Source organism: Schistocerca piceifrons, chromosome 2 (genome assembly GCF_021461385.2).
Source record: "Schistocerca piceifrons isolate TAMUIC-IGC-003096 chromosome 2, iqSchPice1.1, whole genome shotgun sequence".
NCBI classification, from domain to species: Eukaryota; Metazoa; Arthropoda; class Insecta; order Orthoptera; family Acrididae; genus Schistocerca; species Schistocerca piceifrons.
In genome coordinates this window covers 295,591,571-295,616,920 of record NC_060139.1, presented here as the reverse complement: position 1 = coordinate 295,616,920, position 25,350 = coordinate 295,591,571, and the positions used below count along the sequence as shown (strand labels likewise).

The following is a 25,350-nucleotide window of genomic DNA, read 5'->3' as shown; positions in this document are numbered from 1 at the left end:
TACTTACCTGACGAATCGCTAATGCGTCATTTATTCATAGACAAGAAATGTTCTGTCCTGTCCGTGTCGCAACTCTAATATCATGATTTAACATGTCTAACCTGGTGATGTCGCTTCTAAGCTACGAAACCGGTCGTTAAATAAATTATTTACAAGAGCAGCCAAGCGGTTATTAACCAAAACTTTTATTGATCCTGAGTAATACCCACATTTCCCATCCTAACACAAACACCTGCCAACAACTATTCTAGTCAAAGTACTCCAGAGTGAAGCTCATATCGCTCCCAGAATGTGCAAATTCCACGCTGAGTCGTCGATCTTCTTCTCTTCAGGCTTGCGTGGGGCAGCGCTGTCTGGCGATATGCATTGTCTTCTCATTAGCAGACCTGCCTCTGTATAGACGTACTACACTCCTTCCCCTTCCCCTCCCCCTCCCCATCATCCGCTGCCTCCTCCTCTTTCTCCTATAACTACCACTACAACTACCAATAATAATAACAATAATAATAATAATAATTTCTATAAACAAAAATATAAATGTTCGTGTGTTCAAAGTTATTCCCCGATTTTTGAAATTTTGACACGACATTGCAATCGAATACGCGCGGGTTTTTGTATACCACTAGACCGGCACATGTAATATATAAACATGTATGAACTAATTATAAGGAGATCTACATAAAAATGTAAATGTTCGTTTGTTCAAAATGCTAAATCTCGGAAAGTTCTTGGCTAATTGCTTCAAAACTATGACACAATGCAGCGTTCTAATACGTGCGTGTTTTATATACTTATTATATATATATATATATATATATATATATATATATATATATATATATATATATATATATATATATTACCCCGGGCCCCAGTCAATAGACTGGGATTGTCGTGAGCATCGGATTCCGGGGGCTCACGGACATCATGAAAAGAATCGGAGCTTCTCAAACTCCCTCAAGACCAAACGCAAACACTACATCGGCACACTCAACGTGAACACACTGATGAAGACAGGAAAGATGAAACAACTGACAGACACTCTCGAAAAATTTCAAATCAAAATATGTGCACTGCAAGAAACACGATTCACAGACGAAGACCATTTCAACACGGAGAATTTCAGAATATACAAAGGAAAACCATCGAGACAACTGAAAAACCTAAGGCTTTTTGGCACAGGATTTGCAGTACACAGGTCCATCACGGACAGCATAATCGACTTTTCGTCACCAAACGAAAGAATCAGCACCATCACAGAGAAATCAGCCAATAAATCCTACACAATAATCAACGCACATGCACCGACTAATGACTACAACAGGAAAAACCCGGACGAAATTGATGATTTCTGGACGACAATGGAAGAAACTATCAGAAAAATTCCTGCACATAGAGTCAAAATAATACTCGGAGACTTCAACGCCAAACTCGGAAAAGAAAAGATATACAGACATATCACAGGAAAACATACTCCACACAAGGACACCAACAAAAACGGAAAACATCTGATAGACTTTTGCAAAAGCCACGACCTCGCTATTATGTCAACAAAATTCAAGAAACCAACACGAAAACTTACCACATGGAAATTCCCCAGCGGAAAGCAAGAACTAAAAATCGACCACGTAATAGTGCAGAAAGACTCACAAAAAGAAATTTTGAACATAGACACCCGTAAAGGCTACTTCGACTCAGACCACCACCTACTACAGATCAGGATTCGTCTTTTGCCCAAAAAAAAGCTCCAGAAGAACAAAATTGTTAGACCAGATCCAGAATACGTTACTTTAAACCAGACACAAATATTACACAAAATTAAAATGGAGAAAACGACAGACTGCACACAACTTTCACGAAGAATCCGAGAGGCCATGAAACTAGCACAAGCACCACGCACAAGGAAACACCGATGGTGGAACCACACATGTGACCAAGCTATTGACCAACGAATCAGTGCATGGAAAAAATTTAGTAGCCATAAATCCCAAGAGAATTGGATGAACTTCTTGAAAACACAGAAGCAATCAAGCAAAATCATTCGCAGTGAAAATCGACAGTATGACAAACGGCGACTGACAGAGATCGAATCGGACTTCATGAAGAACAATACAAGAAACTTCTACAGAACGTTCAGAGAAAATATGACTGAATATCGACCACCCAACTTGTGCTTCAGAAGACCGGATGGAACCCTAGAAACCAATACCAAAAACAATTGTGACATTCTGGCAAAGTACTTTGAAAAACTGCTCAACACGGACCCCCCCATGGAAGAAATGATGACAGAAACGAGCACATACAATCCAGTTAGTGAACCTCCAACTCTAGAAGAAGTTAAAGAAATAATAAAGTCACTCAAGAATCGTAGAGCACCGGGAGAAGATGGCATCATCACGGAAATCTGGAAGTTACAAGAGCCAGAACTCACAAAAGACATCCACAGGATCTTGGAAGACATCTGGAAGACCATGAAAATCCCTGACGACTGGAAAACTGCCCTGATACACCCACTACACAAAAAAGGTGACAAGACTGACCCGAACAACTACAGAGGAATATCCCTACTACCGGTCACATACAAGATCCTCTCTAAAGCTTTACTGAACAGACTAGAATGCCAGACCGACCACTTGATTGGGGAATACCAAGCAGGCTTCCGTAAAGGGCGGTCTTGTGCGGAACAAATTTGGAACCTGAAAATGATTTTACAATACAAACAGAACCTGATCATTACCTTTGTTGCCTTCAAAAAGGCGTACGACTCTATCGACCGGAAAACTCTCTTCAAAATTCTAGCAGAATACAAAGTAGACAACAAAACACGGGCTATCATAGAGCAAACTTTAACCAACACGACCTCCAAAGTAAAGTTCTGTGGGGAACTATCAGAGCCCTTTGAAATTCGCACAGGTGTCCGACAAGGCGATGGCCTCTCACCTCTGCTTTTCAATCTGGTGTTAGATAAGGTCATAAAAGAATGGGAAACATCACAACAGGGGATAACCTTAGGAAACCTACAGATTAAATGCCTGGCTTTTGCAGACGATTTGGCGATTGTCACGAAAGGTATAAAGGAAACAAAAGACGCTATTGAAAAACTGCACGAAATCGCTTCCAAAACTGGACTACAGATCTCTTACGAAAAGACACAGTTTATGAGCACAAAGAAACTCTCATCTCTGAACACAAAGTATGGCACGATTTACAAAACGGCAAACTTCAAATACTTCGGTGAAACACTACAAATGAGTGGACATAACAGAGACTCAAACGAAGAAAGAAAGACTAAACTGGACAAGGCATACAAAGTAGTGTGGAATCATTACAACAAGAAGTCTATCTCACAAAAAGCCAAATTACGCCATTACGACACGGTGGTGCTCCCCGAGGCACTATATGTAGCAGAGACCACACTAATCTTAGGGCATACACGTATCAGACAATTAGAAAAAGTAGAACGGAAAATACACTGCTGGCCACCGTAAATGCAACACCCTGAAGGAAGCATCCGAATCAAGTGAAATTTACACCATGGGTTTGCAGCGATGAGATATGCAACTGATTTAGAATTTCAGCGCAGACGCACATCACGCGCGCCTGTGGCGCCACCTCATAGCGCCATTTAAGGCTTGGCGATTTCGACGAGTGTACGTTCGGCACGTGTGTTTACCTTGTGGTTGTTTCACAAGACGATCAGTTATGCCTCGTAGACAACAGCGAACATCGTTTGATCAAGTATCCGAGTTCGACAGAGGAAGGATAGTGGCTTACCGAGATTGTGGATTATCATACAGAGAAATCGCTAGTCGTGTTGGACGAAACCAAACAACTGTAATGTGGATATGTGACCGTTGGATGCAGGAGGGTACGACGGACCGACGTGGTCGATCGCATTCACCTCGGTGCACCCCTGCACGTGCTGATAGGCAAATTGTGCGCATGGCAGTGACGGATCGCTCAGTGACATCCCGAACCATAGCACAGCACATTGCGTCTGTAACGCATCATCCAGTGTCTGCGCGTACCATTCGACGCCGTTTACAGCAGAGTGGTCTGTCCGCAAGCTGTCCCCAGCTGCCACACCAGATGATCTTTGGCAACGTGTGGAAGCTGCTTGGGCTGCTGTACCCCAGGAACACATCCAACGTCTCTTTGACTCAATGCCGAGACGTGTGGCAGCGGTGATCTCCAACAATGGCGGCTACTCTGGCTACTGATTCTGGCAGGAACCACATGTCACAGACGTCTGTAAACGTAATCATTTGATACTTGGTCAACATGTTATCTACAAAATAAATTTTGTTGTGCTACCTCTTGTCTTTCTTGGTGTTGCATTTACGGTGGCCAGCAGTGTACTTAGGAAAATATTTGGCGCAACTAACAACAATGGAATATGGATCAAGAAACCTACAGAGGAACTGTACAAACATACGGAGACAATCACAGAAAAGATTAGAAAACGCAGACTACAATTCTATGGACACCTGTACAGACTGCCATCACACAGGCTGACCAAACAGATCTTTGACTGGGTAACCACTAGAAACAACAAATGGGTGGCAGAGGTAGAAAACGACCTGAACCAACTCAACATAACAGCAGACACAATAAACGACAGAATAAAGTTCAGAAACATCATTAAGAAAAGTAAACTACATGAGATACAATGTGACAAACGAACAGGCATAAAATGGACCGAAGAACGCAAGCAAGATAACAGCCAGAAGATGAAAGAAATATGGGCAACCAAAAAGGCAATCAAGATGAAGCCGAAGACACAAAGCCGACAAGAAGCATGGACAGAGGACCGGAAACAGAAACACAGCGAGCGAATGAGGGAAGTTTGGGCAGCAAGGAAGGCAGCAAAAGGAACTGGCCATGTAGTTTAGTCCAAATGCGCTCTTTAAGGGCAAAACACCAATAATAATAATATATATATAATGATAAAAAAGGTTTACAAGCTGACGTGGCACATCGGCATATAATATACAGGACGATAAAAAAGGTTTACAAACTGACGTGGCACATCGGGCATACCACAAAGATCAATAATCACATGGGAATCCACGGTCGAACGCCACGAGAGGGCGCTATGGTTACGTGTGGAGTGGTATCGTCGGAGACTGTTTAATTGGACCATACATTTTCCTGGACTGACGTGGACCATACATTCTCCTGGACCGACTTTATGGTCGCACTTGTCTCGTATTGCTGCGAGGGGTTCTGCCGGACATGCTGCATGATGTTCCCGTGCTTGTTCATCGCCGAATTCGATTTCAGGACGACGGAGCCCTCGCGCCTTTCAGCAGACAAGTGAGGGAACATCTGCAGGCAACTTCTCTCGGCTGCTGGATTGGTCGCAGTGGGCCATTCGAACGGCTAACACGATCACCTGATCTGTCCCTACTCGATTTTTTCCTGTGGGGGTACTTGAAGGGCCTTGAGCATGGAACACCTGTTACATCGCCGGAGGACCTAGTGGGCAGGATTGTTGCGGCAGCAGGATGTCTTCAAGATACACTAGGTCGCTTTGAGATGGTGCGCCATTCAATTCAGCGTCAGTGTCTCGATACATCTGGACAAAACTCTGAGCATCACTTGCAGTAGGCGTCCATTTGTATCATGTCACTAAATAACTGCAATACCATTTAATACCCCCGGATGGCCTTTGCGAACCCAGGTTCCTATGTCATTACTGATCCTTGCTGTATGCCCTATGTGCCATGTCAGTTTGTAAACGTTTTTTCTGTAATCATTCTGTATAAGTAAACGTGTAATATAGACAGGGTGATTCACGAAGATATGCAAATATTTTAATATGCTATTCTACACGTAAAAAACTAAAGAAAAAAGTTCATGTAAATACAGGTTCGCAAATGTTTAGTTACGGAGTTACGGCTAATAGAAGATTTTGCCTGAAGTTTAGCAGCTTCGCTAATATGAAGCGATCGCAAAACTGTACGAGGTTAAAGTAAAGCACGATTAACACGTCCCAGACGTGTATCTGCAGTAGTTTTCCAGAACATCCAGAGAAGCTAAAATAATTACACAAGTAAATTTGTTTACTTTCCATTAATAATATAGAAACGTTTAAGTCATATTGGCAACCGTTACCGAGTTGTTTCAGTCGTTTCGTAACCTTGAAACGAGTTAGTTTTCTGCATTTAGTGAAAGAACATAATAACAGTGTATTTAAGTGAAACCACATATTAAATGTTGTAGTTTGTAGATTATTTATGAAATAGGGATGCCTTTCATATTTACGACTGAGGAATACGCCGATATGGTGTTTATTTATGGCAAATATGATGGTAATGCTACGGCTGCAGTTAACGAATATCGCGTACGTTATCCAACTCGGGGGATTCCGAATGCACGAACCATTAGTGGAGTATTATGAATGTTAACGGGAGACAGGTTCTCTACCTAGCGTTCATAATCAATACGAGCGCTCGATACGTGACAACGATGATGAGGATATTATGAATGCTGTTCAACGCATCCCAGGTACCTATACACGAAGTATCTCTCAACGATTAGGCATTTCACAATCTAAGGTATGTAGGATACAGATTATTGTGCTTCAGTGTACGCCATCCATACCTTTGATCGTGATGAGGCACAGTTTACTCGAGATGGTATAACCAATTTACATAACGAGCATGTATGGTCTGAAGCAAACCCACATGCAACACTGCAACGCAATTTCCAGCAGCAATTTAGCATAAATGTGTGGTTGGTACAATCAACACACGCTTTATTGGACCATTTCATTTTCCCAGGACGTCTAATTGGCGGAACATACTTACAATTCCTTCAAGAAGAAATGCCCCGCTTGCTCGAAGATGTTCCAGTTGCTACGCGACTGAAAATGTATTTTCAACATGACGGCGCACCTCCACAGTTCACCAACGGCATTACTAAACATTTAAATGCACATTTTCCCCAGAAATGGATCGGTCGTGGTGCTACACGTCTGTGGCCGCACAGATTTAGCACCAATGGATTTTTGGGAATGGATGAAAGACATAGTTTATGAGGACCAAGTCGATACATGTGAGGCATTACTTGTTCGTATTATGAATGCAATAAGAACAACCCCGTAAAACTGAAACGAGCAACAAAATCTGCTCATACAGATGGAGACATTTTTGAACAATTATTGTGAATGTATTGTGAAATTGTATGTATACCGTACAACTTCCTTACACTGAGCTTTGTTTTTTCGGTTTAACATGAATTCCCGTATGTTATGGTATTAATAAAAGCATATTATCTGACACAACCATACAGTTTCAGTTAACGTTATTACCATCATTTTTCCAAAATTAAATTCTCTAGAACTTCTGTTGAAAACTTAGTGCAATTGTCTGGAATTTAAAAAAACAAACAGGGCAAAGTAGTTAATAAATAAAATATTTTACGAAATTACTTCTTTGCTTCTCTGGATGTTCTGCAAAACTACTGCAGATACACGTCTGGGACATGTTTTATTAGATTCACCAGATCAATAATAACAAAATAAATGGAAATCGTGCTCTACTTTAACCTCTTACGGTTTTCCGATGGCTTCATATTAGCGAAGTTGCAAAATTTCAGGCAAACTCGTTTATTAGCCGTTTTTCCGTAACTAAACATTTGCAGACCTATGTTTGGATGAACTTTTTTCTTTAGTTTTACTTGTAGAATAACAGATTAAAATATTTGTATATCTTCGTGAATCATCCTGTATACAGAAACGTATTACCAAAAATCGCAAAACGTTCTTGTCTGATTTACTTTAAATTTTTACACGATACTCTAAGAGCCGTTTGGATGGACATAAGCTACATATTTTAATATATAATATAAAAATGCTGTATATAGGTAAAATATACAACAGTGAACGTTGTTAGTGAACAGGAAAGTTGTATATATGGCTTATCGGCTTATGATTAGTACACTATTACAGAACCTGAATATGTAATAACAATTAAGAACGTTTGAAGTCCGAGGAATGGGAGGGATAGCAGGGGAGGAGTTGGACACAGAGGTGGGAGGAAATGTGAGAGAGAGAGAGAGAGAGAGAGAGAGAGAGAGAGAGAGAGAGAGAGAGAGAGGAGGGAGGAGAAGATGGACAGAGATAGGGGGGAGAAGGTGACGAGGAGAGAGAGGGGATAGGAGCAGGAGATTGACAAATAACGGGGGATGAGGTGATGGACAGAAAACGGGGGGGGGGGGGGGGGAGGGGGGAGATTACAACGTATGTCTAATATTCCCATACATGTTTGAAACGTATGATTTCTAGAATGAGATTTTCACTCTGCAGCGGAGTGTGCGCTGATATGAAACTTCCTGGCAGATTAAAACGGTGTGCCGGACCGAGACTCGAAAGGCAAAGGTCCCGAGTTCGAGTCTCGGTCCGGCACACCATTTTAATCTGCCAGAAAGTTTCGTATGATTTCTGTCTCTTTTCTTTTCCATTTAACCAGATTGAGCCATAGCAATCCATGGCTGGGAATATCTAGCAGTAGTCGTAGTATTAGTAGTAGTAATATACTTCGCTATTGACAGGACCACCATCACCACTAGAGTTAACGTAACCCATTAAACCAATAACTTCTCCTACATCAACAATTACAACACCATTAATACTACCATAACTCCTACAAATACCTATGAGTCATCTACACAAAAATTGTACAGCAATTTCCCTTTTATCCAGGTTAGTGCAGACCCGAGAATGCACAGATAACCATAAAACTTGGGTACTCCAAAAAAGCACATTTTTACTCGGACCTGTTGTCTACTGGGTTTACAAAATATGCTAGATGCCACATTTGAAAGCCCACTGCAATACTTAACGCACTGGTTGCCGGAAATTGAGAACTTACTCACGAAATTAATCTTACAGCATGCTTTGTCTCGTTTCACGTGCTGCTAGTTCATTTTCGGGAATTTACTCTGTTATTCGTTCACTTCTTTTTTCTTCCATCGACGGTTCTCATTTTTTCTGGAGAGTCAAAATATCTGTAGCTTCACATGAACTTTGTCCTGCACACTCTGAGAATGGATCGACGCTTTTCAGGGGCTCGGTGTGCGTGGTAACGGGTCCCTCGATGACCTAGTCTTCACTTTCTTCCTCTACCGAACACAATGTGTTCACCATATGTGCACTTAGTTACTCAAATCCCCCTTCATAGGCATCACTATTCAACCATTCGCAAGTATTTTCGTCATTTACGTCTTCACGACCAGAAGATTGGATTCTGCATGGAAGTATTCAGTCGAATTATAACAGAGTAGTTCAGGCCTGGATTCTTTTAATTTCTTTTTTAATCCTCAAAGTATGTGCGGATAATCAATCACCTGGACAATCCAGAAGCTGGATAACCTGTACATCGATAGTCTGGGGCGTGGTGTATTGTTGTTTCTGCTTTCAGTGTGTGAAATTTTGTTTCTCAGCTAAAAATGTACGGTATTTCTCCTCCGAAAAAGCGCCTGTACCAGAGTCTGTTATTTTGAAAATATCAAACGATATATTTCGGAATGAGTTTCCACTCTGCAACGTAATCTGCGCTGATTTGAAACTTCCAGGTAGATTAAAATTGTGTGCGGAACCCGAACTTGAACCTAGGATCTGAGTGAAATTTCTTCTGGAACAGCTCCCTGGTCTGTGTCTAAGGCTCTTCTTCGTAACATCCTTTCTTCTTAGAACATTAGTCCTCCAAGGTATGAGGGGGCACCCAAAAATAACGAGAATTTTTGTTATTTTTCATATTTATTGAATTGTACATTCATAGTATTTTAGTCCTCTTTAAAGTATTGTCCACGTGCATTATTGCCCTTGTCCCAACGCTTTTGTCACTACTGAAAACTGTTCTGGAAATCCTGAGGCAGATACTGTTCAAATCTGGTACTATGTTTTCTTTGATGTTATCCAAATCACTGACCTACTTTCTTTTCAAAACTTGCTTCAATCGTAATCCGTGAAAATAAAAAAGTCAGATGGAGCCAGATCGGATGAGTAAGACGGATGATGCACAAGCACATGTTGTTTTCCGCCATGAACTGTCGGACCATTAGAGCTGTGTGGGGAGCATTGTCGTGATGGAGCAACCAGTTCCCAATTCTCTACGTTATGGTCGTTTTCGTCACCCACTCTCTCGTAACCTTCGTAAACCATTCAGATAAAAATATTGGTTCACAGTCTGTCCTGGAGGGAATAACTCCTTGTGGACAATGTCAATGACATATAAAAAACAAATCAACATTGTTTTCACATTCAATCATACTTGATGTGTTTTCTTGTGTCGTGGTGACGTTTGAGTTTTCCACTGGCTCGACAGTTGCTTCTACTCTGGAGCACCCGTAGCACCAATTCTCATTGCAATTTCTTTAAAAAAATTTGGATTGTTCTATAATTCACTGTGCAAGTGGCGGCAAACATTCACGTGGTTTTCTCTTGGATCATCTGCGAGCAAGTGAGGCACAAATTTCGCCAACACCCACCTCATGTGCATATCTTCGGTTAAAATTGGCTGGACCGTGCTCCATGACACTCACGTTTCCCCAGAAATTAGGTCAATGGTTCTTCGACGATCTTCCTCAGTTGTTCGTTTTATTGTGGCAATGTTTTCGTCATTTCTGCCTATCTAATGACGATTGGGGCGTGGCATGTCTTTAGTTGTCATGTTACCAGATTTGAAACGGGAAAGCCATTCGAAGACCTGTGATTTCCCCAAAGTGTCATCATTAAAGGCTTGTCGAAGCATCCCAATGGTCTCGGCTGCAGTTTTCTCTAACAGAAAACAAAATTTCACACAGACCCTTTGCTCCTTGTCATTAATTACCTATGTTGTTTGCAGAGTGTTCGTGCTGTACCGGCTGTCCTACCTGTGGTACTCGGCCATCGGCTGTGTGACGACGGTGGTGGTGGGCCTGGTGGTGAGCCTGGTGACGGGTCCGCGTGACCCCACCACGGTGGACCCGGCACTGCTGTCACCGCCGGTGCGCGTCCTGCTCGACAACCTGCCCAAGAGCCTGCGCAACCGCCTCAGTCTCAGGGTGAGTAGCCTTCTCCTGAGGGCGCCAACACGGGCACACCAGGCGAGGGATTAGTCACCCTAGGAGATAGCCCCCTAATACTGCCTCTAGTCCTGATAATGACCTAGCGAGAGGAAGAGACGCCAAAATTCCTTCAGGTATGCCAGGTCCAGATGAGACCCCTCATTGATGAGTGAGTTCTGTGAAGCTACCAAGTTGTTGAGATGTTGATTGCTAAGTGAAACACGCTGCCCCGAATACAATTTCAGAGAAAATTGCAACATAAAAAATAATTAATGTAGAGTGACAAAATTGCAGCAATACATTTGTCTACACTACTTATTCAACTGATTAACACTGCGACATCACTGTTTAATGTAAGTGCAAGGTAAGCCATTGCAAATGTGAAATAGTGTTACATTAATAACAAAAGTAAAGGCTAGAATATTGAATACAGGCAAGCAAACATGCATGCATTGTGTTGTACTGTTGGCAGATGTCAGTTTCTGGGATGAAGTTCCATGCTTATTACATTGATCAGTCAATACAGGGACGGTTAATGCTGGTTGTGGATGATGCTGGGTTTGTCATCCGATGCTGTCCCTTATGTGCTCGACTGGAGATGGATCTGGTGATCGACCAGGCCAAGGTAATATGCCAATATTCTGTAGAGCATGTTGAGCTACAACAGCGGTATGTAGGCGAGCGTTATCCTGTTGGAAAACACCCACTGGAATGCTGTTTATGAATGTCAGCACAACATTTCGAATCACCAGATTGATGTACAAATTTGCAGTCAGGATGCATGGGGTAACCACGAGAGTGCTCCTGTTGTGATGCCAAATTGCACCCCAGACCATAACTCCAAGTGTACGTCCAGTGTGTCCAGCACACAGACAAGTTGTTTGCAGGCCGTCAACTGGCCTCCTTCTGACCAACACACAGCCATCGCTGGCACCGAGGTAGAACTAGCTTTCATCAGAGAACACAACAGATTTCCACCTTGCCCTCCAATGAGCTCTCGCTTCACATCACTAAAAAGTCGCAAATGGTGATGGTTTTCGGTCACTGGGATGCACATTACAGGGTGCCTGGCTTAGAGCTGTCCTAGAAGCAAACGATTCCTAACAGTTTGTTGTGTCACTGTGGCACCAAGTGCTGCTAAATTTGATGCTTCAGATGCCTGACTTAGACTGGAATATTCATAGTTATAATTATGTTGAGTCTATATGACTGCTTCTAGTGTACTAATGATAGCTGCACTATCAGTTGAAATCTAGATCTGCAATGCAATAAAAAAGGCAGGCGAAATTACGACTGATGCTGACGTTTCTGTCCTGGACTACATCATGATCGTGCGGTACAATCATTCCTGTAGAATTGAACATGACATTGCTAAAATATTTTCATCATTGGTTGTTGGGATACATTACACAGGATTGTTATAGCGAGATTGAATATTGTAAGCCCCAAATCCTCGAAAAATATACCTATTCAAAAAACCAGATAAAAATTCACTTGACGCCTTCCTAAGAGATAATCTCCACTCATTCCAAATTAATAATATAAGTGTAGACCAGATGTGGCTTAAATTCAAAGAAATAGTATCGGCAGCAATTGAGAGGTTTATACCAAATAAACTAACAAACGACAGAGCTGATCCTCCTTGATACACAAAACGGGTTAGAACACTGTTGCAGAAACAACAAAACAAACAAGCAAAATTTAAACAGACGCAAAATCCCCAAGATTGGCGATCCTTTACAGAAGCTCGAAATTTAGCGCGGAGTTCAATGCGAGACGCCTATAACAGTTTCCACAACGAAACTTTGTCTCGAAACCTGGCAGAAAATCCAAAGAAATCCTGGTCGTATGTGAAGTATATTAGCGGCAAGAAACAATCAATGCCTTCTCTGCGCGATAACATTGGAGATACTATCGAAGACAGTTCTGCAAAGCAGAGTTACTAAACACAACCTTCCGAAATGCCTTCACAAAAGAAGACGAAATAAATATTCCAGAATCGAATCGAAAACAGCTGCCAACATGAGTAACGTAGAAGCAAATATCCTCGGAGTAGTGAAGCAACTTAAATCACTTAATAAAAGCAAGTCTTCTGGTCCAAACTGTATACCAATTAGCTTCCTTTCAGAGTATGCTGATGCATTAGCTCCATACTTAACAATCATATACAACCGTTCGCTCGACGGAAGATCCGTACCCAAAGACAGGAAAGTTGCACAGGTCACACCAATAATAAAGAAAGGTAGTAGGCGTAATCCACTAAATTACAGGCCCATATCGTTATCGTCGATATGCAGCAGGATTTTAGAACCTATATTGTGTTCGAACATTATGAATTACCTCGAAGGAAACGGTCTATTGACGCACAGTCAACATGGGTTCAGAGGACATCGTTCCTGTGAAACACAACTAGCTCTTATATGAAGTCTTCACGGGTTGTCAGCCGAGTAGCATCGTCGTCTCGTAGCTACTCGGCTGACAACCCGTGAAGACTTCATATTTGAAATTCGCCGAGAAAGCTTGCACTCGCATACAACCAGCTCTTTATTCACATGAAGTGCTGAGTGCTATTAACAAGGGATTCCAGATCGATTCCGTATTCCTGGGTTTCCGGAAGGCTTTTGACACTGTACCACATAAGCGGCTCGTAGTAAAATTGCGTGCTTATGGAATATCGTCTCAGTTGTGTGACTGGATTTGCGATTTCCTGTCGGAGAGGTCACAGTTCGTAGTAACTGACGGAAAGTCATCGAGTAAAACAGAAGTGATTTCAGGCGTTCCCCACGGTAGTGTTATAGGCCCTTTGCTGTTCCTTATCTATATAAATGATTTGGGAGACAATCTGAGCAGCCGTCTTCGGTTGTTTGCAGATGACGCTGTCGTTTATCGACTAATAAAGTCATCAGAAGATCAAAACAAACTGCAAAACGATTTGCCATCCGGAGTGGCCGAGCGGTTCTAGGCGCTCCAGTCTGGAGCCGCGCGACCGCTACGGTCGCGGGTTCGAATTCTGCTTCGGGCATGGATGTGTGTGATGTCCTTAGGTTAGTTAGGTTTAAGTAGTTCTAAGTTCTAGGGGACTGATGACTTCAGAAGTTAAGTCCCATACTGCTCAGAGCCATTTTTTTGCAAAACGATTTAGAAAAAATATCTGAATAGTGCAAACAGTGGCAGTTGACCCTAAATAACGAAAATTGTGAGGTCATGAGTACTAAATGGAACTCGTTAAACTTTGGTTACACGATAAATCAGTCTAATCTAAAAGCTGTAAATTCAACTAAATACCTAGGTATTACAATTACGAACAACTTAAATTGGAAAGAACACATAGAAAATGTTGTGGGAAAGGCTAACCAAAGGCTGCGTTTTATTGTCAGAACACTTAGAAAATGTAACAGACCTACTAAGGAGGCTGCCTACACTACGCTTGTCCGTCCTCTTTTAGAATACTGCTGCACGGTGTGGGATCCTTACCAGGTAGTACTGACGGAGTACATCGAGAGAGTTCAAAGAAAGGCAGCACGTTTTGTATTATCGCAAAATATGGGAGAGTGTGTCACAGAAATGATACGGGATATGGGCTGGAAATCATTAAAACAAAGGCGTTTTTCGTTGCGAGGGTATCTTCTCACGAAATTCCAATCAGCAACTTTCTCCTCCGAATGCGAAAATATTGTGTTGACACCGACCTACATAGGGCGGAACGATCACCACGATAAAATAAGGGAAATCAGAGCTCGTACGGAAAGATACAAGTGTTCATTCTTTCCGCGCGCTATACGAGATTGGAATAATAGAGAATTGTGAAGGTGGTTCAATGAACCCTCTTCCAGGCACTTAAATGTGATTTGCAGAGTATCGATGTAGATGTACTTATTCATGTACCTTTTTCGCCTACTTTATCAAGAAGTTGGTAATCATGTATATGTTTACATATGAACGATGGCAACAAAATCTCAAATTCCTGATAATTTGTAATTAGTGTAGTCTTGAGACTAATGAGCTAGCTCATGAACTCCTGATAGCCAAAGGACTGTAATAAGTAATAAAATTAGTTTTGATAAGCTGTGGATCAATAATTGAGATTTTTAGGTATTGTGAACATGCCATTTAATGAAAATACTGAAGAGTTTTTGGAATGTAGGGTCTAAATGATTTTGTTCTGTTATTGGCAGTGATAATGGCAAGATTCCAAGACTTGCAAGAATGTTTTAATTTCAGGTTTGAAGTAGAATAACAAAGGACAACAGAAATATTTTTTTCATGTAGAATAATCACAAATACACAGCCTTTTGCTTATGCTGTGAAACTTTTCTTCTTGCCCAATTTTGTGATTCTAAACTGATGGGAATACCCTACAGGTTTTGATGAGTGACTGTTCCAAAAAAGAGTATGCAGATGCCATCTGAACTGTACTGTACAAAACCCTGAGATGTGAGAGGTTAGAGAGAAGCACAGAAAGTAGGACAGCTCTTGTTCTCAGTACTTGGTATAACAAAAACAGCTTTATAAACTCTAGGCTGCATTCCTCACAGTAACAAAAGAGAAAAAGCCCATGTAAACAAATACCAGAAAATGCATGATTTTTTTAAGTATGAATGAAAGATCACTTTTCTGAAGGTTCTGAATTTAATTAATGAGAGGAGAAAAATATAAAAATGCTGTAAATCAAGCAGGCAGACATCTAAAATACGAGACTGACAGAGAGGGCAAAATGACAAACAATGAATGGCTAGAAGGGATGTGCGAGGCTGCAGAAACATATTTGATTGTAGGAAAGATAGATGCTGTTTGTAGGCAAATAAGAGAGGGGGAGCTTTGGAGGAAAGAGGAGCAGCTGTATGAACATCAAGAGCTTAGATAGCAGGGCAGTATTAAGCCAAGAAGGGAACAATGAAAGTTAGGAGGATTATATAAAATGTCTGTATATAGGAACGAACTTGAAGATGATATTATGGAATGAGAAGAGGATTAATATGAGATGGGGATATGACACTGGGAAAAGAATCTGAGAGATCACTAAAGCATCTATGTCAAAATAAGCTACCTGGAGTAGATGAGATCCCCTTGCAATTATAAAGATCTTATGGAGAACCAGCCATAACAAAACTATTCCTCCCAGTGTGTAAGATACATGATACATGCAAAATACCCCCAGATTTCAAGTACAATGTAACAATGCCAGTTCCACAGAAGGTATCTGCTAACAGGTGTGAATATTACCAAACAATTAATTTATCATTGTAGCAAAATACACTCCTGGAAATGGAAAAAAGAACACATTGACACTGGTGTGTCAGACCCACCATACTTGCTCCGGACACTGCGAGAGGGCTGTACAAGCAATAATCACACGCACGGCACAGCGGACACACCAGGAACCGCGGTGTTGGCCGTCGAATGGCGCTAGCTGTGCAGCATTTGTGCACCGCCGCCGTCAGTGTCAGCCAGTTTGCCGTGGCATACGGAGCTCCATCGCAGTCTTTAACACTGGTAGCATGCCGTGACAGCGTGGACGTCAACCGTATGTGCAGTTGACGGACTTTGAGCGAGGGCGTATAGTGGGCATGAGGGAGGCCGGGTGGACATACCGCCGAATTGCTCAACACGTGGGGCGTGAGGTCTCCACAGTACATCGATGTTGTCGCCAGTGGTCGGCGGAAGGTGCACGTGCCCGTCGACCTGGGACCGGACCGCAGCGACGCACGGATGCACGCCAAGACCGTAGGATCCTACGCAGTGCCGTAGGGGACCGCACCGCCACTTCCCAGCAAATTAGGGACACTGTTGCTCCTGGGGTATCGGCGAGGATCATTCGCAACCGTCTCCATGAAGCTGTCCGCTCATGCCCCAACATCGTGCAGCCCGCCTCCAGTGGTGTCGCGACAGGCGTGAATGGAGGGACGAATGGAGACGAGTCGTCGTCAGCGATGAGAGTCGCTTCTGCCTTGGTGCCAATGATGGTCGTATGCGTGTTTGGCGCCGTGCAGGTGAGCGCCACAATCAGGACTGCATACGACCGAGGCACACAGGGCCAACACCCGGCATCATGGTGTGGGGAGCGATCTCCTACACTGGCCGTACACCACTGGTGATCGTCGAGGGGACACTGAATAGTGCACGGTACATCCAAACCGTCATCGAACCCATCGTTCTACCATTCCTAGACCGGCAAGGGAACTTGCTGTTCCAACAGGACAATGCACGTCCGCATGTATCCCGTGCCACCCAACGTGCTCTAGAAGGTGTAAGTCAACTACCCTGGCCAGCAAGATCTCCGGATCTGTCCCCCATTGAGCATGTTTGGGACTGGATGAAGCGTCGTCTCACGCGGTCTGCACGTCCAGCACGAACGCTGGTCCAACTGAGGCGCCAGGTGGAAATGGCATGGCAAGCCGTTCTACAGGACTACATCCAGCATCTCTACGATCGTCTCCATGGGAGAATAGCAGCCTGCATTGCTGCGAAAGGTGGATATACACTGTACTAGTGCCGACATTGTGCATGCTCTGTTGCCTGTGTCTATGTGCCTGTGGTTCTGTCAGTGTGATCATGTGATGTATCTGACCCCAGGAATGTGTCAATAAAGTTTCCCCTTCCTGGGACAATGAATTCACGGTGCTCTTATTTCAATTTCCAGGAGTGTATTTACAGAAGAATATGAAGGGTAGAAGAAGTCAACCTCAGAGAAGACTATTTTGGGTTCTGGAGAAATGTAGGACAACAAAAAAGTGAGACTGACAGAAAGTGCAAAATTACAAAGCATGGATGGTTAGTAGAAGCCAACCTCAGGGAAGATTACTTTGGGTTCTGGAGAAATGTGGGACAACATGAGGCAATAGTGACCTACAAGTTATATTAGATGTTTGACTGAAGGAAAGCAAACCTACATTTATTCCACTTGCAGTTTCCCTTACAAAAAGCATTTGACAATTTCAGCTGGACTAAAGTCTTTCAAAATTCTGAATGTATCAGGGAAAAAGTATAGGGAGCAAAACATTGTTACATGATTTTTATTGAATCGAGACCCCTGTTATGAAAGTCGAAGAACCTGAAAGGGAAGCAACAGTTGAGAGCATAGTGAGACAGGGTTGTAACCTATCCCTGAAGTTATTTGGTCTGTATATTGAGCAACAGTGAAGGAAATGAGGCAGATATTTGGAGATGGAATTATGGATCAGGGAGAAGGAATAAAAACATTGTGATTTGCTGCTGACACTGCAGTTCTCTAGGAAAAGACTACATATTTGGAATATCAGTTGTACGGACTATATACTGTCTTGAGAGGAGTTTATGTGATGACCGTTAACAAATATAAAACAAGGGCAACTAAATTAAATCAGATGATGCTGATCAATTGGATTATAAAATGAGCCACTAACAGTAGTAGATGAGTTTTGTTATTTGGGAAGCAAAATAACTGTGGCTGGTGAAGACACTAAGTGCAGACTGGCTATAACAAGAAAAATACTTCTGAAAAAGTGAAGTGTTTCAATACCGAATATAAATTTAAGTGTTTAGAAGTCTTTTCTAAAGGTGTTTGCCTAGAGTGTAGCCTTGTACAAAAATGAAATGGGAATGGTTAACAGTCCAGACAAGAGGAGGATGGAATCTCTTGAAATTCAGTTTTACAGAAGAATGTTGAAAATCAGGTGGGTAAATTGGCTAACTAATGAAGAGGTAGTGAATTGAATTTGGGAGAAAAAAAGTTTATGACACAACTTTGCTGACAGAAGGGATTGGCTGATAGGACATACACTGACACTTTAATGAATCATCAATTTGGTGAGGAAAGTGTGGCAGGTAAAAACTGCAGAGGAAGACATGACTACAGTAAGCAAGTTCCAGTGGAAGTAGGTTACAGTGGTTATGCAGAGGTGAAGAGAGTTGCCCAGTATACACTGGTGTGGAGAACTGCATCAAACCAGACTTCAGACTGATGACCATAACAACAATAGAACATGTTAGGTGGTTAAGTCAGAAACTAGCAACAAATATTTCAGCTGTCCTCTGTGTACTTAACCCTTGCATACGCAACAGGATCATGGACTGTCACACCCCTCAGTCACCAATGGATGCGGCTGACTGATTTTGCAGTCTTCCACGAGATATCGAAGAAGTGTAACTGCATAGGACTGTCTACTGAAAAAACCAATTGTTTACCTACGGAAGTAACAACAAAAATAGTTACAGTCTGTGGAACATGCACACCACAGAACAGGTGGTGCCCTCCATACGTATCATTACAACAGGTAACATATAGTGCATTTCAAACAGTGCTGGAGTAACATCAGACATGAATCGCATGCTTCATGTTATTTGCAGGGGCACATCCTTTTGTGGGATGCAAGCTTGTGCAGATGCTGAGAAGGGCATATTGAACATTTGTTATCAATTTCTAACTTGAGAATTTAGTAAAATATTCACTCATTAGGAAGTTGCAAATCAGGTACCAGTACCTCCAGAGATTGTTTATATAGTTGTTTTCCTTGTTTTGGAAAGAGTAAAATCATACTTCTGATACAACCTGTATACTACATCCTACATAGTGTGCACAAAAACTCAGATCATTTGATGACAGTTGAACTGCATGCACAAAATTCATATTTTTAACAAGGTGTTTTTTTTTTATTTAGCTGTGAGTGCATTGGAGACACTTTATGCAGAATGTTCAGTCAGTAAAATAACGAGCAATTTACCTTGTAGAGCATCACACCATGACAATAAGCCCAGTGCCAGTGCGCATAAATATTCTGTGATATGTTCAGTTATATGTGTTGTGTTATTCTCTGATTTTTCAAGTTAGTTTAGTATTCTATGCTTCATGTATTAAGAAATTTGACATACCTATGCATTAATATAATGTAATATGTGAAATTAAATTATTAACTCTCAGATGTTAAACACACATTTTGGTGAACCCAACATGATCTTACGTCATTACGCTGGCTCCAACACACCGTATCACATCACAACAAGTCAACTGCATCACATTTATTTTCACACTCAAAATGCCAGACTCAACAATAAATGTAGCACCAGCTGCAAGCAGTGGGATCAGCAGAATTGTGATCAAACCCCCATGATTCTGGCAAAATAACCCCTTATTACAGTTCGCACAACTGGAAGGCCAGTTCACGTTAGCACAGATGTTGTTGTTGTTGTGGTCTTCAGTCCTGAGATTGGTTTGATGCAGCCCTCCATGATACTCTATCCTGTTCAAGCCTCTTCATCTCCCAGTACCTACTTCAGCCTACATCCTTCTGAATCTGTTTAGTGTATTTATCTCCTGGTCTCCCTCTATGATTTTTACCCTCCACACTGCCCTCCAGTACTAAATTGATGATCCGTTGATGCCTCAGAACATGTCCTATGAACCGATCCCTTCTTCTAGTCAAGTTGTGCCACAAACTCCTCTTCTCCTCAATTCTATTCAATACCTCCTCATTAGTTATGTGATCTACCCACCTAATCTTCAGCATTCTTCTGTAGCACCACATTTCAAAAGCTTCTATTCTCTTCTTGTCCAAACTATTTATTGTCCATGTTTCACTTCCATACATGGCTACACTCCATACAAATACTTTCAGAAATGACTTCCTGACACTTAAATCTATACTCGATGTTAACAAATTTCTCTTCTTCAGAAACGCTTTCCTTGCCATTGCCAGTCTACATTTTATATCCTCTCTACTTCGACCATCATCAGTTATTTTGTTCCCCAAATAGCAAAACTCCTTTACTACTTTAAGTGTCTCATTTCCTTATCTAATTCCCGCAGCATCACCTGACTTAATTTGATTACATTCCATTATCCTCATTTTGCTTTTGTTGATGCTCATCTTATACCCTCCTTTCAAGACACTGTCCATTCCGTTCAACTGCTCTTCCAAGTCCTTTGCAGACAGAATTACAATGTCATTGGCGAACCTCAAAGTTTTTATTTCTTCTCCATGGATTTTAATACCTACTTCAAATTTTTATTTTATTTCCTTTACTGCTTGCTCAATATACAGATTGAATAACATTGGAGAGAGGCTACAACCCTGTCTCACTCCCTTCCCAACCACCGCTTCCCTTTCATGTCCCTCGACTCTTATAACTGCCATCTGCTTTCTGTACAAATTGTAAATAGCCTTTCGCTCCCTGTATTTTACCCCTGCCACCTTCAGAATTTGAAAGAGAGTATTCCAGTCAACATTGTCAAAAGCTTTCTCTAAGTCTACAAATGCTAGAAATGTGGGTGTGCTTTTCCTTAATCTTTCTTCTAAGATAAGTCTTAGGGTCAGTATTGCCTCACGTGTTCCAACATTTCTACGGAATCCAAACTGATCTTCCCCGAGGTTGGCTTCTACGAGTTTTTCCATTTGTCTGTAAAGAATTCACGTTAGTATTTTGCAGCTGTGACTTATTAAACTGATAGTTCGGTAATTTTCACATCTGTCAACACCTGCTTTCTTAGCACAGATATCATCAGATAAAACCAAATACAGCTATGTAATCACACCACAAAATGAAGATCTAGCTGTGGAAGTGCAAGACATCCTCACTCCACCCCTGAACACTGAACTATTCGTGTCTGATAAAAATGCTTTAGTGACATGGATATCTCAATCAGCAGTGAAGTAACTGTAAAAACTTTTGCGAAGGAAGAACTCGGTGATCATGCCCATTGCAGCTCCTATGACACCTATGTACACTGCCGAGTAATACAGTCAGTGACGACATACTATAATACATCTAGTTGTCCTTACTGTCTTCTGACACACAGAAAATTTTAACAGTTTGCACTGTTGATTTGAATGTGCTAGCACAGACAGCAGACAGCAGTGGAAATGTATCCATCTGCAAGCATGTCAGCATTAGTTTCACAATAAGATAACATGCTTGCACTGACTCTTTCATCCCTGCAGTTGCAATTAGCTGAACTGACTACACAAATCCCTACACTGCAAGTGACACACACTCATCATCGGCTATGTCATCGATCATCATGAAGCTGCAATCAATCACCTGTCATGCCAAATATCTGCCAGTACCATAAGAAGTTTGGCAACAACGCTCAGAAATGTATGCCACCGTGCAAATGGAAACATGACAGAGAGCATATCTGCAACAGCTGCATCTGACAGTAGCAGACACTGCCTTTTTGTCATGGACCGTGACACAAAAATACATTATTTGGTAGACACAGTGGTGGAATTGTCAGTGCACATTCCAACCCAACTACCACACTGTAACTGCTATGATTACTGCCTATTCACCGCCAACAACTCCAAGATCAGGACATATTAGGGAATCTGACATATCTATACATGCCAACATTCATGTAATGTAATACGTGGAAATAAATCATTAACTCTCAGGAGTTAACCACAACCTCATATGTGGATGAATACGAGATAATCCAAATGACATAAGCAAAAACTCCTTAGCTTTTGAGTATAGCATTAGTAATATGAATTTGGACTCCAACACATCTGTTGCACATGTAAAAGTACAAATCAGTAAGAAGTGAGACAAGGATATAAAATCAGTTTTATGGGCAAAGGGGCACAAATAGATGACTTACATTTACTAGAGCACTATTGTGAAGCAGTGCACATACAGAGGAAACTGTGTACCAGGACCAGTCAATTCTTTAGTGTTGCTCAAATACTTGGGGTCTTAACCAATTTCTGGTCCCTTTAATCCCCCAAACCAACCAACCAAGGTATACTTGGCCAGCATTGCCCAGTGGCTCCAGAGTGTGTATGTAGAGAAAATCACGTTTTGAAAAAGATATATATTCTGATCACCAAAACTCCACAATTATCATCACCCATATTATATGGTGCACTGCCTATAATCACAACTTATTAAACTCTGATTTTGTCACACTCCTTCTAGTCACATTATTGTATATCTTTATTTCTTGATTTTGACAATGTAACTTTCTCTTATAGGACATGTCCAAGCGCAGATTCTCCACTGTGCGACCGCCTTGCGTCTCGTCCATATACCGTGGTGGCATCATCAATGCTGGTATCTCTCTGGATGATGAAAAGCCAGTGGTGCCACCCTCAGCGACTGTAACTTCCTCACAAGCACCACCACCAGCTTCAATGGGAGGTGGCAGTCTGAATGGAATGCCACAGCAAATGCCAGATGGTTCGCCACAAAAAAAAGTATCTTCCAATGACAACAATGGGATGTACTTTGCTAAACTTTAGCACCAAAGTAAAATGATGGATGGAATCATATACCCCAAGTATTAGAGGGCTAACTGAAAATCCACTATCTGTCATGCTAACCATGTATATAATTGTTGTCTGAGGAATCTCTGCCAATGAGAAGAGAATGCACTCTCTCTTGACATATAAAAGACTTACGACCACTGAGAGGGAGAGGACACACTGAACAGGGCACTGGCTTTATTGTGAGCACACTTGTAAAGTGATAATTAACAAAACTCATTAATTTCTACTAGGTAGCAATTCCATTGTACCATCCTAATCCTAGTTACACTTAGCATTTGGCTCTCCCTCTACAGTTCTTGTTCGTTCTCATCAGTGCCAGTGGTAATGGTTCATAGGACAATTTTTGTACTTTCTTATCCAAATTAGAATGTTTGAGAGCAATTTATTTGTATTCATTCATTAAAAGGTACTGCCTTAAGTATATCATCGCTCTCTGCACGTGAGAAATGTCAAATAGCTTCTTCTACCAAATGTGCCACAACTGTTTTGTTTTCAACACATCTTTTTTCATAAGAATGTTTCTGTAAGCATAAAAAAATGCTTTCAAGATATATTCTGCATGGGTCACCTGTCTTACATTCATATACATATTCAAGTAACTTACATATTTCTTTAAGAATAATATGAGTCATTTTCTGTAGTTCTTCAATTTTCTCTCGTGTGGCCATGAACAAAAACTGAATTTCTAAACATGTGTAATGCTTGACTATTTGACAATTTTATACATTGAAATAAGTGTGATTTGATCATAATCCATAACTAAATATCGTTTTCTTGTAATTATTCCTTTACTTAAAACTATAATTGGAACACACATTCATAGTAGGTTTTATTCTGCAAGTTCTGTTTCACTGGGAAAGAATTATTTTTGTTGTAATTATTTTCTCATCAAGAGGTAGACCAATTGTCTATTTCAGATTCAACTCTGTGCCTCTCAGATCTATTTCCTATTTTGAGTACCAGCAATTCATTTTCCTCATGAATGGTAATGGAGGATTGTTTTAGGTTACCTTCCATTGGGCATCTATCGTTTTGTTTATAATCCATCACTTAAGTTTATAATCACTTTTGTTTATAATGTTAGATGCCAAGCTCTATATGTTGAGCTGTTCCCTTTCACTATATTTCTCATACTAATGCTTCTCTTGACCACTAGAATCTCTGCTTGTGCCCTTCTTTATTAGTACCCATTGTTCACTGCCATATGGATAGCACAATGAAGTGATAGTTTCATATCAATCATTATTTTTGCTACTTCCCTTTACTTTTTTAATTTCTAAGATTATTTTAAGATTCTCATAGATATAACTGAAATTTCCTAGCTTACAGTCGATATAGATGGATGATTTCTAACAACCAAGAAACTTGGTCAGTGGTACTGGTTCCTAGCATTTTGTAGTAATAGAGTTAGGCAAGTTCATCAGTGGGTGACACTGCTAGCTCCACTGTTGTTACTCATATGAACTGCTATGTAAAAGAGGGTGGATGCATGTCAATGATAACTGCAAATAGAATGTCAAAGAGATTCATTATAAAGTTGAAAGTTACCATTTCATGTCTTTACAAAAAAAATAAATACAAATGTCTCTTGAGTATACAAATGGAAGAAACTGAACTTACTATAACTTACAAAATCAGACATACTAAACAATTTGAGAGGGTAAAATTAATTCATTGTCTATATCAGTACATAGGCACTTTACATTTAGACAACAGTTCTACTTATTTCCTTGTCCTCACTCATATAGCTGCCCAATTCCAAATCGTGAGCATCTTTTGTAAAGTGAGCAAAACAGTTCCAAAAGAAATGAAACATAAACTCATCAAAACAATTTCTGTTCTTTTTCTATGGAATATTTCATTAGTTTGTTAAAAATATTATTGCAGAATAGACCAAAGAACTATCTCTACAAATACACTTACCGCTCATCTACGTTACCATATGTGTATCTTTGTGAAGTACTGCCTTTTTTTAATACAAAATGTAAGTAACTATCAGCTGTACAGTTTGTAAATTTTCTGAAATTTTGTATCACACCTGAGCTTTCAGTAATTTTTT

The 25,350-nt window shown here is 41.1% G+C and overlaps 1 protein-coding gene across 1 annotated transcript in view; it reads left to right on the top strand.

The window, feature by feature from the left end:
- The window catches only part of LOC124776486 (sodium-coupled monocarboxylate transporter 1-like), a 118,594-nt gene extending 93,649 nt beyond the window's left edge, over positions 1-24,945 (top strand). The window contains exons 14-15 of the mRNA XM_047251502.1: positions 10,851-11,049; positions 22,998-24,945. Coding sequence (XP_047107458.1) covers positions 10,851-11,049; positions 22,998-23,264 — 466 coding nt within the window. The 3' untranslated portion in view covers positions 23,265-24,945. The remainder of the gene's footprint in view (positions 1-10,850; positions 11,050-22,997) is intronic.
- The last annotated feature ends 405 nt before the right edge of the window (positions 24,946-25,350 follow it).